Source organism: Rhinopithecus roxellana, chromosome 14 (genome assembly GCF_007565055.1).
Source record: "Rhinopithecus roxellana isolate Shanxi Qingling chromosome 14, ASM756505v1, whole genome shotgun sequence".
NCBI classification, from domain to species: domain Eukaryota; kingdom Metazoa; phylum Chordata; class Mammalia; order Primates; family Cercopithecidae; genus Rhinopithecus; species Rhinopithecus roxellana.
The window spans coordinates 114245537-114258623 of NC_044562.1; the positions used below are offsets into that span (position 1 = coordinate 114245537).

Consider the following 13087-nt stretch of genomic DNA (forward strand, 5'->3'; position numbering starts at 1 on the left):
TGATTCTGTCTTCCGTGAAAGGGAAGTGAGGCAGTTCAGGAAATTCTAGAGGTTCCTAAGACAACTATCAGAAAGTCTGAGAAACTGATTCTAGCTATATATAAATTTTTAGGGCTGCTAACTCGTTTTTGCTAAAGGCAATACTGCCCTCTAGTGTCCAGAAGGCAATTCCAATTTGTAAATTCCTTGTTGTATGGTTTAGACTCTAGCGGGTCTTAGAAAAATAAATAATCATTATTTAAGACTTGGTTTAGTTTGTTTGCAGGCATGAAGTCATTGGATCAGTTAACTTGGGATTATACTGGAGTCAAGAATTTGTTTACTACCTATCTCTCATATCTAAGGGGTTCTTTTTGATATTACTTTCCTCTGTTTATAAGGAAAGTGTTCCCTATCTTTAAACAATGTAAAATATTGGATCATTGCCAACTTTTAAAATACTAAACCATTATTCTCTTTCCTTCACTTTTGTAACTGATGTGTCATTTTTCATTTCATTCTGGATATGAATCGTAATTTCTTTTGCCTGTGTTTTTTCTTCACAAGCACGCCTTTCATATAATGATAGAGGTAAGATGCATTGATGTTTGTTTTATGGTTGTGGAACTTTCTGTGGATGCATACTAAACATTTTGTTCTTAGATTTTTGTTGTTGTTACTGCTTTACTGTGCATCCTCTATAACTTATACATTTATGTCATAAAGAATTCTCCCCCACCCAGCTTTTATTATTAAAACATGATTGATTTGACTTAGGAATGGCTTTTAGTTTTAAGGGACTGACAGTATTTATATTTATTTAAGGTAGGATGTAGAAAAAACTATTTTACTTGATTAGAAGTTAACACTAATGGCTCCATTAGTCTCAAAAACCTTGTATTGGTTAATTTTTATAGTATGTCATTAGCTTAAATGTCAGCATGTGTTCATTTTTAACAGGGGTCGATTTTCTAATCCAGCCCATTGTATTTAAATGTGAAATAGATATTTTTAGATAGCTTCATCTTTGGCATCTTTAGTAAATGAACTAGCTACAGGAGTATAACTTTTGATGATATATTGCTATCTGAGGTTTGAGCGTTTAATTAGATTAAAATTCATCCTTCAAATGGAGAACTCAGAATAAGTAAAATGATCAGAGATGACTTTGTAGCTTCTCACCTCTAATAATTTATTCCACTGTTGGTTAGTAATGATATTGGGTAGAGGTTTGGGGGCAGGGGATTACTTTTTACAGGTTGTCATTTCAGTATGTCTTCTCAACCTGATGTCTTCTGATACCATAATTTTCACATACAAATGAGTAAAGACGGAATGTAATCAGAACCATGTTGTAATGTATATCTTTTTAGTTTTGCAAAATAGCATGGATGTAAGAGAAATAGCATGTTGTAAGAGAACTGGACATTTAGGGAAGGTTTTAGGAATTCTGAAATCCTTATAGCTGCCTCTCTGCTCCCCATTGGTTTCTCTGTGTAGCCAGGTAAAGCCATATTTTGTGGATGACATCAGAAATTGCTTGTCATTTATGAAATTGATGTCTACATTTGTCTTCCCAGGGGCTTATATATTTTAAAGGTATACATTTTCATTTTTAGAATCAAGTATTGATTTTTTTGTGAGTAAATTACTATAATGATGTCAATTAATTAAAAATCATTTCTAATATTCTTAGATTATAGGATGAGTAAAACTTAGAGATGAATTTAAAGTTTCATTCTAGTAATTTTTTGTTTAAAAAGGCTTAGAGATTTTATAATTTGTGCTACAGTTACTCATTTTTGAAGCCAGTCCTTTGAGTATTAAAGAATATTATTTAAAATTCCATTGAAAAGCTCATGCCATTACTAAAGGTTTTGAGGTTCTACCCCATGAAGACCTTGTAGACCTTTTTCTCACCCTTTCAAAATTGACCAGTATTCTTTTTAATTGAAGCTTTTACCTTTTAAGTCATTTTGACAACAATATTTTTTCTGGCTGTTACTATACAATATTGAATAAATTATGGTAAGAGGGTGATCTAAGATTATTTCTTTCTGAAATGATGGTAGCTTAGAAACTTGTTAAACAGAGCCTTGGGAATATATGGGAACTTGAAGTATATACATTTGGAAAATGTATAATGAACTTTTTTTTCTAAATTTAGATATTGAAAATTATTATGTTTTCTAAAATGTTATCCTAAAATCGTAGTTTGAATTGCTGACATATTAATTGTGGATTAAAAAATCTATATCTTAGTTTATGGATTGAATCATATTCTTGTTGTTGGTATCCTTTAGAACAAAGAGTGGGTAATGTGTAGATTAACTATGGAGACCTTACTAGTCAATGTACATAAAAGCTATTCAAAATCTTAATATTGAATTTAGCGCGGTATTCCCTCTACCTAGTTATTTTTCCTCTTCAGCTTTCAGCCATTTTCTGCATACTTTAGTTTTTAGTTTTTGGCATCCCCTCTGGTTTGAAACCTATCTCTCTACCTTACAAACATATTTCTATTTAGTTTAAATATGTCTTTATGCAGTAATACAATAACTCTTTGCCCTTGAGGACTGAATGGTTTCCTTTCCTCTAGAAGAGCAGTTTTCAAGCTTTTTTTTCTCCTTTCTCCACATTCATATAAGCAGTCTGCTCCAATCAGTAGAATCTCTCAGACAGAGATGATCGCTTGAAGAATGAGGGAGGGAGGGTGTAGTTTTTAATAAAAATTCTCTAGAGGTTCTTGTGTCCCCTCCACTGAGAATCACATTTGAGAGCCTATCCTTCCTATAAGATTTATATCTGACTTCCTTGACCCGTCACTCTACTAAACAGAAACGTTCTTTCATGTTTTGAATGTGGGAAGGACAAGCAACTTTGTAAACCAAAAAAAAAAAAGTCTGAGTTTGAAATGAGTCACAAGAAGCCTTCTGTTTTATCTTACTGTTTAAATAAGAATTGTAAAGCCATTTTATAAAGATGGTCTCATTTAGAAGAAGAAATTGCATGTTTTTCCTGTGTAACACCTTGCAATGTTTCTGTTGCTGAGGTTCTTTCTAGTACACAGTAAACTTCTAAAACTCTTGAGTGGCACCAGTGAGTGGAGGAGTGATGCCTAAAGAAAGCACTAACTGTCTTTGAGGCATTAGAAGAAGAGATAAAAAGAAAGGCAGAGAGAGATGCATTGATCTGGGATCATATAACATTTCCAAGTGTCTGAGGTGCCACCCAGTGTCATCATATCAGTTGCTTTTGCCACAGAAATTTTAGTTCCTCTTCAAAATACTCATTATGCAGCCTTCCAAACCCTTCTGTTACTTTTCTCTGGAAGCTTTCCAAAAGGCTTCCTGCGTCTTGCTTTAGTTGCAGATAGGGAACTGAGAGAATGCTTTCAATGAAGGGTTGCATTCTGCTTAGATAGGATTCCCTTGTGATTTGTAGATGCTATATTCCTATTTATATATTATGTTTGCTCTATTTTTAAAAAACTATAGCAGTGCACGTTTCTTTCATATACCATATCCTGTTATCTACTGTGATGACCACTTCTTTTCTGGATTTTTATTTGTACTTCTTTGCCAGTCAGTTCCAGAACACAGATAATTTTTTTATCTCAGATCAAAGGGATGAATTGTTAATATGTTTAAAATTAGAATGAACCAAACAGTTTGGTTAACGAAATATTTACTTACATATTTCCTGTATGTACTTTGTATTTGATATACCTATCTGCAATGTGTTTAAGAATGACTGTGGGTATCTCTGATATTAATGAAGAAAAAATTTAAACAGTCACTGGAGAAAGTAATAGATCTTAAGGAGAGGTTTTTGCTGATACATAGTCATAATTTGCTGTTTCTGGCACTTTTCAAGTCATCCTCCTCGAAGTACACACTGGATGAAACAAATGAAATATTGTTAGGAGTATTCATAGTTAACAGAAAATCTTAGTGGGGAAAATTAGTGAGACTGGATCAGAAAGATTTTAGATCTTTTCTCCTGTGGTACATATAAAGCAATAATGCTGAACGTTATTATGAAAGCTCTTAATTCAGGTTGCCTGCCTTGTTATCACTGTAGATAATTAGTAATCTAATTATGGCAAAATTGAAGTTAATGTCATCCATATGTGTTTACTGTTTCTGTCAGTTGACTTTTCAGTATACTCACTTTTTTTCTCATTTCCAGAGTTGATATGTATCATATTCTGCTTATTTATATTATTATTATTATTTATCTGTAGGACCCAGGACCACCCCCACCTTCTCCATTACTAGGTTTGAAACCACTGCAGTTATTAGAAGTGAAAGCAAGGGGAAGATTTGGTTGTGTCTGGAAAGCCCAGTTGCTTAATGAATATGTGGCTGTCAAAATATTTCCAATACAGGTATGTTTATTGCAGTTTTGTCATCTTACATATATGTTTTATGGCTAGGTCATCATAACTCAGAAATAGTCTTAAAAGAGAAGCCATACGTTCCAAGGTGGTTCTTTGTGATACTGGGGAAAGCAGTTAGCTCTTTTAATGCCTGCCTTTGCATATGAGAGATTGAATTGTTAGTATAACAATCATTATGTTTGTCTGGAGTGGTGGAATTAAATGAATGCATAGGAGATCTTTTGCCAATGAAAATTCTATAGAAATGTTAAATAATGATAAAGATTCCAATAAACAAGTCTAATTGAGTGGTTAAATTTTAATATCCCCCTACATTGTCAGAAAAAGCAAACAAAAACAAAAGAGTAGTATATTTTGTGTTGGAATTGGTATTTGGAGGTATATTACCAGACTTGACTTACTTTCATTCTACTTTGAGTGTTTAATTATTTCAGTTTTTGTTTGATGCATTTTCAGAGGCAATCAAGACTTCAAATTGGTTTATTGTTGAATTGTTTTTATTTTAAAGGTTGGCTGGACTTCTCATAAAACTCTGATCTAAATGTACCTCTGAGCTATTCTTGTGTTTTGTTTTGTTCTGTTGGTGGTATAGATTTATGATGATTCTGTCTTCCCCGTCTCTTATATACCCTGGCGTCTCATGATATCCTTGGTACTGATGTCTTGGTTGGATTTGGTGTTACAGGCTCTACCACTACACTTAGTGGATCTTTCTTTTTCCAAAGTTGTCATATAAGCAATTTCTTTGTCTTAATATACCTAGATTTTAAGCTTTTTACCTCCTCTGTTCAGTCTATGAACTGTATTATGTAGAGTTTATGAACTGTATTACATTTTTTTTGGTAGCTATAAACCACAGTTTAGTTTTCAGAGAGAAAGTGTATTCTATTGTGCCAATATTCATAAGTGAGATAAAGGAAGAAATTATTTCCATGTGTAAGGAAGCATAAGGATCAGAGAAAGGCATTTGGATGATATTAACTTAAGCCCAACAACAGCAACAACAGTAGCTAACATTTGATTGTATGTTTTTATTGGGTCAGGTAGGGGTGTTTTACATATATGAGTGCTCACTAATATGTGTACATATATTGCCCACGTGTACGTAAAATGCAACATATAATACAACAATTCTATAAGACAGACACTACAATACCTGTTCTACTTAATGAGGACACTGAAGGATTATGTAACTTGCTAGAGGTTAGTGGGAGAGCCAGGATTTAAGTTTGAACAGTTTGGATGCAGAGGATTTCTAAGGGTTTGTAACCATTATGCTGTGGTACCTCTCACTATTACTATCTTTTAGTAGTGAAAAGAAACTAATCTTTTATAAGAAGATACTTAGTAGACATGGATCACTTGCAGGCACAAATGAATATATGGTGTCTTAAATTATTGCATTGCATATCTATGCCCCTTGCTTTCTCATTGACTTTGCAGGGTATGCTAAACATTTTGTAAAGGATGTTTGATATTATGTTAGTTTTTGAAAAGAAGAAGTTTTCTGTTTAGAGGAAGTCATTCTGCCTGAATTTCATCTTTCAAGGAGATTATTCTGAATAGTACCACAAGTAGCTTCACACCATGATGAAATTACAATGTAATTAATACTTGCAGTAACTTATGTGTTGCCGTTGTAAGATTAATGCAGCATTTCAGATCAACTTCTGCGTGTGTAAACTAGAAACACAGAAAAGTACGTTTTGAGGGAATGGACAGGGCAGGCATTTAGTATAAATTTGTTAACCTATTGTCAGAGCTTTTTTCTTATTACAAAACAGAAGAAAAGTTTTTTAAAATACTTTTTTGTTTTGTTTTACTTTGGAACTTATTTGAGTAATCTCTTAGACATGGTTTATTTACCCGTATTCCTTGTGTTCTTACTGTTCTTTCTTTTTGACTCTAGGACAAACAGTCATGGCAAAATGAATATGAAGTCTACAGTTTGCCTGGAATGAAGCATGAGAACATATTACAGTTCATTGGTGCAGAAAAACGAGGCACCAGTGTTGATGTGGATCTTTGGCTAATCACAGCATTTCATGAAAAGGTAAAACTATTTAACGTTTTACTTTAGTAAAGTCTGAATTGGCCTGCGTACCTAATGTTGGCTATAAATCCCTCAGAGTTATTTTTCATGACATGTTATAGTTGATTAATATTTAACCTGAAAATAAAAATCATTCTTGAATAAAAATGTTTTAAAAGGTAGTTTAGTTTAATAAAAGAGCAAAGATGGCAAAATTTTAACCTAAAACCCTACTCATATAAACCACCCTTTTGTTCCTTACTTCTTGTGCTGTAATTACTCTTACAAACATTTATTTTAGTATAGGTAGTGCTTAGTAATTTTCACTTACCATTTACAATTCATTTTGATTACGTGAACCATTTTTTTCAGTTTTAATCAGTCTTGCTTAGTGACAAAACCAGAGTCAGGAAATTTATCTCATCTTTGATCTGTCACTAACTTGTAGGGTAATTATCACCAACACGTAATTGCTAGTTTTCCTCAATTTTTCTACTTTTAGAGTCAGTGTGAAAGTACCATTAATGAAGTAGGAAATTTTGTTTTTGGTAATTGGTTTCATCATTGTGAAATGTAAGTGGTTCTTTTGCTTCTGTTAATTCTTGACCTAAAGGACAACAATAATCTCTAGAAGAATATTCTATATAGTAGTTGTTGTTTCATGTTGTTATTTTGGGTTCTGCTAGTCCCATGATGTAAGAACTCTATAGTCAGGATATTTTAACTTTTAAAATATTTTCTAGAACCTTAGATATTCAACTGGTGTTTAAAACAAAAAGCTTGTCTTATGGATTGGTGGAAATGGACTATTCTTGTAACAAAAGTTTAAAGCTCTGGTATTTCTTTCTGGTCAAATGTTTATTAATGTGAAATGGAAGGAAATTTTAACCATTCCAGAAAGATTGTTTCTTGGATATTATTTTTCCCTGAAAGGAAAGATATGCTGCCTTCCACAACCTCTTATAGGTAAAAAGAAAAGTCTCCTTATACATATGGCCTTTGTCAAGAACGTAAGTTTCTATTTTTCCGTCTTTTTTTAGGGTTCACTCTCAGACTTTCTTAAGGCTAATGTGGTCTCTTGGAATGAACTATGTCATATTGCAGAAACCATGGCTAGAGGATTGGCATATTTACATGAGGATATACCTGGCCTAAAAGATGGCCACAAACCTGCCATATCTCACAGGTAGACTATATTTGTATTGTTTTCCCAGATAATTGAGTGTACATTTACTAAACTTTTAAGCCCGTGGGTAAATTTTTATTTTTCCTTTGTTATTCAGTCATGCTTTACAAGACAGTTGGTTTTCATTTATTTTTTAAAATTAGCTTTGAGATTGGCCAGGAAGTATTTTGGATAATGTATATGTTAACATTATTGGTAAAGTTTCATGATCTACTTCATCTCATTTCTGAAAGCATGATTGAAAATAAACTATATTTTCTCAATCTCAAAGGAAAAAGACATTTGTTTTACCTCAAAACATGATATACTTTAAAGATGATTATAGATAGGGATTATTATCCAAGGGCATGTAATGAAGGAGAGACTTTGAATGTCTCCCTTGCTTGTTTTTTGAATGACCTTATTATCTTTACCCTGAGCCAAGGTAGAGGGAGGCATCACTTAAACAGTTGTCCGGTGAAGAAATAGTTCTTAGACCCAACACTTGTCATGCCCGCAAAAGGAAAAATGATTGTGTCTTAAACATGGAGTTCAGTTTGCCATGTATTTAATTTTCTTGAACGTGGGATTCAATTTGTCGTCTCATGTTCAATTTAAAGATGGTTGTTTGAAAAGTAGGCATTAACTGATTCATGGAACAAATACTTAGCTCAGTGTCACCAGGTGATGTTTTAGGTTGCTTGGAGCCATTATTGTAAGTCAGCCTCTAATTTAGGTTCTGATTTTGCAAACTTTAAATGACGTCTACCTCAGAAATAACTCTTTCTTCTCACTTTCTTACGTGCAGTCTATTGGCCTCTTCTTGGATTTTCCCTTGCCCTACCTGGCCACATAGGGAATTAATCCTTAAGAATCCCCAAAGTTATTAAGAAAAGGTCCTGAAAGTCTTTTGAAACTAAGATTGATTGGCTTTTATAGCATTTGGGAGTGTCTACTCGTGCTTTCAATATCCCATTCTTGGTCTGTGTATCTGTACATAAATTTAACCACTAGTCATGGCATAGATGTATTTAATTAGGGTATAGTAATCTCTAGGATGAGCCAGTTGAGACAGGTGTGTAGAAGAGGATATCTTATTGCCTTGAAACTGTTACCCTTTTCAGAACACCAGGATCTAGCTAGAGCAGTGTATGTTTATGGTAAAAAGTTTCTGTTATCCATGCCGTAAGATGCTTTTCTACAACCAGGTGGAAGAATATAAGAACCTCTATAATAAGGGATTATTCTAAAATGTAGGTCTGTACCAATAACCAGAAGGCCCCAATTCAGCTATATTTAAAAAATTTCTTCATTTTGGTTTAAATTTCAGTTTCTATGGGAGTTTGCAAGTAAGAAGTATTATCTTAAAAAACAGTAGTTTTATGATTGGTAGGTGGATGACATAGGTAACATATCTTTTTGACATGGCAAATGTTTATATAACTGCATTATAGATAGGATTCCTTCTTATTGTCCATGTTATGAATAGGGGTTTGTCACTGTGCTCTTGTGTTAAAGGCTACATGGGGGCTCTGAGCTTTTTCTTTCTCCCTTTCTCTGCATTTCATAATTTTGAGTAACTATTTTTTCATAGTGTACATATTCCCCCTCTTTTCTGCTTTCAATAAAAAATTTAAAAGATAACTTGTTTAAACTTAATTTGAATACTCTTTTTATTTGCAAGGGACATCAAAAGTAAAAATGTGCTGTTGAAAAACAACCTGACAGCTTGCATTGCTGACTTTGGGTTGGCCTTAAAATTTGAGGCTGGCAAGTCTGCAGGCGATACCCATGGACAGGTAAGGATGATGCTTATGAAATATAAGAAAAAACAAACTTGTCCCATATTTTCTTAGAATGGCATGTCAGGACTGAATTAGTCTAACATTGTTGTGGTGTTTAAATCAGCATCTAATAGTGTTACGTGTTAAAGTTTCTGAGGAAGACATTTTCATATGATGGTAGAGGACTCAGGTGGTTTAGATTAAGCACTTCATAAAACAATAACTTAGACACATGTCATAGGATTCTTTTTGAAAAATTGATCAAAGAATAATCCACCACCTTTTAATAGACCTCATTCTTAGGGAATTCTTCTTATGAACTCAGTAGTTTTAGTCTGTTAGTTCTTTCACCATCGTAAGAAGAGTGGAAGAATAATTAGTCACTATCCTTACTACAGTGTATTAAGATTCCCTGTCCCTTTTCCCATGCAATAATAGTTTATTGCTTCTTGTTGTTTATCGCTTCATTCGTTTCTTCAATCAACTTGATGGCCTTTCTCCAAATTCTCTCCAGAGTTCAGAGCACTTGTAAACCCCTGAGTTAAGTAACTCTGACACCTCTCTATACCTCTATGTGCACAGAGATCTTAGTAATAGGAACCTCTAGGAAGTCCAGAAGGGAAAATAACATTATCCATACATTTTATTCTCAGAAACTTTGAGGCTGGAAAAGATGTTTTCATTCCTACAAGGTCACCTTTTTATTTATTTATTTATTTATTTATTTATTTATTTATTATTTATTTATTTATTTATTTATTTATTTTTGAGACAGAGTCTCACTCTGTCACCCAGGCTGGAGTGCAGTGGCATGATCTTGGCTCACTGCAGCCTCTGCCTCCCGAGTTCAAGTGATTCTCCTGGCTCAGCTTCCCGAGTAGCTGGGATTACACACATGCGCCACCATGCCCAGCTAATGTTTGTATTTTTACTGGAGACGGGGTTTCATCAAGTTGGCCAGACTTGTATTGAGCTCCTGACCTCAAGTGATCATCCCACCTTGGCCTCCCAAAGTGCTGGGATTATTGGCGTGAGCCACCATGCCCAGCCAAGATCACCTTTTAAATCGGGGAAACCAGTTCAACCTAAAAGGTGACATTTTCTACAAAGCTAAATGATTCAGGCCTTTGACATGATCATTTCTTCACCTTTCATATCATGTAAATTATTTGACCAACTAATTCTTAGCTTTCTTTTCCCCAGCATATCCTGTTGGTTCCTGAGGACACGTTTTTTAAGCAGTCATGGCACCACAATTTTTGGCAATATTGACTCACGGTTTAAGAATGTAGTTTGGGGTAATGGTCAGTAGCCATATAGCTCTAGAAAAGTTGACTGCAAATGTATATGGGAATGGAGGCAATTTTGTGGAGACTACTACCAAGGTTGTGTAGGAAGCCTGAGGACAAACTTCTAAGCTAATTGAATGACTATCATAAGCATAAGACTAAATTCTGGGAACGTATTCTTAATTTGGTACCTCATAAGCCCTCCCTCCCCTATTTTTTGAGAAAAAAGTTTGTGACTCATTCATGTCATATTTTAACTCCTTCACAATTGGGTTCTATGATTAGTTAAAAATTAATTGCTTACAGTAATGACTCCTCGACTTTAGATTTCATGGACCAGAAAATTTCAAAAATATCTGGAAGGACTTGCATGTTATTGCACATTTTATATAGTACAAAGAACACATATAAAAGGGGACATTTTATGTCCACATGGTAAATAAACCATAATCTTGTAATAAAAGAGGTAGGTACTTTGGATGGCATACATTTACCTTTAAGAGAAAAGTAGGTTTTGGGGAAACAGTCACTGATAGCACAATTAAAATAATTATTCAGAGTAGTAAATTTTTTAAAAGTAGAGCCACTTTTCCCTTTAATGTGTTCTCCTTGAACTTTAGTGATCTGTCTTTATTCTTAAAACAATCTCTGTTACATGTACATTTGCATAAATTGCCCAACTTTTAGTCTAGAGTAGAGATTATAGCCACCTAAGGATGGAGCTTTATGGACGTACCAATATCTAGACTGTTCTCTAGTTCTGATATATCACAAGTATGTTGTGATGTACCCAGCTATCTCACAAATATTTTTAAGCATTCATATATGAATGTTGTCAAGCACCAACCAAAGCTAGCTGTACTAGCTTAGTAACCATAGTTACAGTACTAAGAAATACCAAATTGTTGGGGACAGATATAAATAAAGGACTCCAAGACAGAAGAATTTATGAATAAACAAATACATAGATTTTGTACAGATAGAACTTTTTAATGTCAGTGTGTCCTTTACTTAGCTAATTCTTTTTGCAACATTAGTTTTTTTTAATACAGAGAAAAGGCCTCAAAAAAGTTTTTTAAGCTACATTTCAAACAGTTTGCAAAGGTAAAATTGAGACGTATGCAGCATCCTTCTCCCAGCTGACCATCGGTTCAGTTTCTTGTGATTACATCCAGAAAGGGGAACATAAAAACGTCTAAGTCTGTACCAGCATAATGTCTGTTTGATGCATTTTTTAAGTATACACAGAAGGATCTTACTATTTATATGCTATAGTCTGGTATACCTTACCCTGGTAATAGACCACATTTGGTTTTGATTCATCTTACAAAATCATACAGTGTTAGTTCAGAAAGTTAATGAATGAGTACTCTTTGCTTTTAACATCTTTTTCAGGTTGGTACCCGGAGGTATATGGCTCCAGAGGTATTAGAGGGTGCTATAAACTTCCAAAGGGATGCATTTTTGAGGATAGATATGTACGCCATGGGATTAGTCCTATGGGAACTGGCTTCTCGCTGTACTGCTGCAGATGGTAAGGGAAAAAATATTTTTAAAAAAGATATATATGCCTACCACACATGTATGAAAAGGGATGATACACTCCAAGGTAATATTTTAAAGTATAGTTTTTTTTTTTTTTTTAATTGACTCCAAGAGGTGGTAGAGAATTCAGGAGGCAGAGGAGCAGAGTGTGGGGTAGGACAGGAAAGGAATTGCTATGTATTGATCCTTTACTAGCTATGTTACTGGACACTTCACATACCTTAAGGTTATTTCCTAAAAGAGCTTCAGAGGTAGTTATTATGCTTTACATATGAGGAAATTGAGATGCAGAGAAATTAAGTAGTTTGCCTACTTTAGCCTCAAACTGGTAAATGATGAAACCTAGATTTGAAACTCTGATCCCGACATAGGGAGAGGTCTGCTTTAAGGTCGTATGGGTCCTGCCTCCCAGGTTAAAGGGTTTCTATTACTTGTTCTTGTTATTGAAGTCCATGTTAAGTCTTATAGATATTTGCTTTTATTTATTTATTTTTCTGGGTACACTTTCAGACGATATTCTTAGTGTGACAGAACTATAGCGTTTCAAGCACTCTCTCTTTAGTATTCCTTCATAAGGTCTTTACTCTGTCTTCAAGTATGTTGCGGCGTTTTTTGTTTTGAATAATATAAGACAAACTTGCCGACTGCTAAACTCCTAAACAGATGTAAATGAGCTTGATCTGTTTATTAAGTTTTAATTTATAATTGTCTAAAACCTTCCTGTGATTGTCAAAGACCATAGGAGAAATTGTGAATATTTTAAGTTATAACCAACGTAACCTATGTTACTAACAATATTTTATTTTCTGAGTACTGTAATAGGCTCTCATTGTACGACAGATTGCCAGTGGAATATGAAATTCAATATGGGGTACTATTAAAGGGAATTTA

At 34.0% G+C, this 13087-nt stretch overlaps 1 protein-coding gene across 2 annotated transcripts in view; it reads left to right on the forward strand.

The window, feature by feature from the left end:
• ACVR2A (activin A receptor type 2A) overlaps nucleotides 1-13087 on the forward strand; it is an 88026-nt gene that overhangs the window by 68092 nt on the left and 6847 nt on the right. For both annotated transcript variants that reach the window (XM_010354915.2, XM_030917010.1), the window contains 5 exons: nucleotides 4226-4369; nucleotides 6291-6434; nucleotides 7454-7599; nucleotides 9263-9377; nucleotides 12047-12185. In XM_010354915.2, the coding sequence (XP_010353217.1) occupies nucleotides 4226-4369; nucleotides 6291-6434; nucleotides 7454-7599; nucleotides 9263-9377; nucleotides 12047-12185 (688 nt within the window). The remainder of the gene's footprint in view (nucleotides 1-4225; nucleotides 4370-6290; nucleotides 6435-7453; nucleotides 7600-9262; nucleotides 9378-12046; nucleotides 12186-13087) is intronic.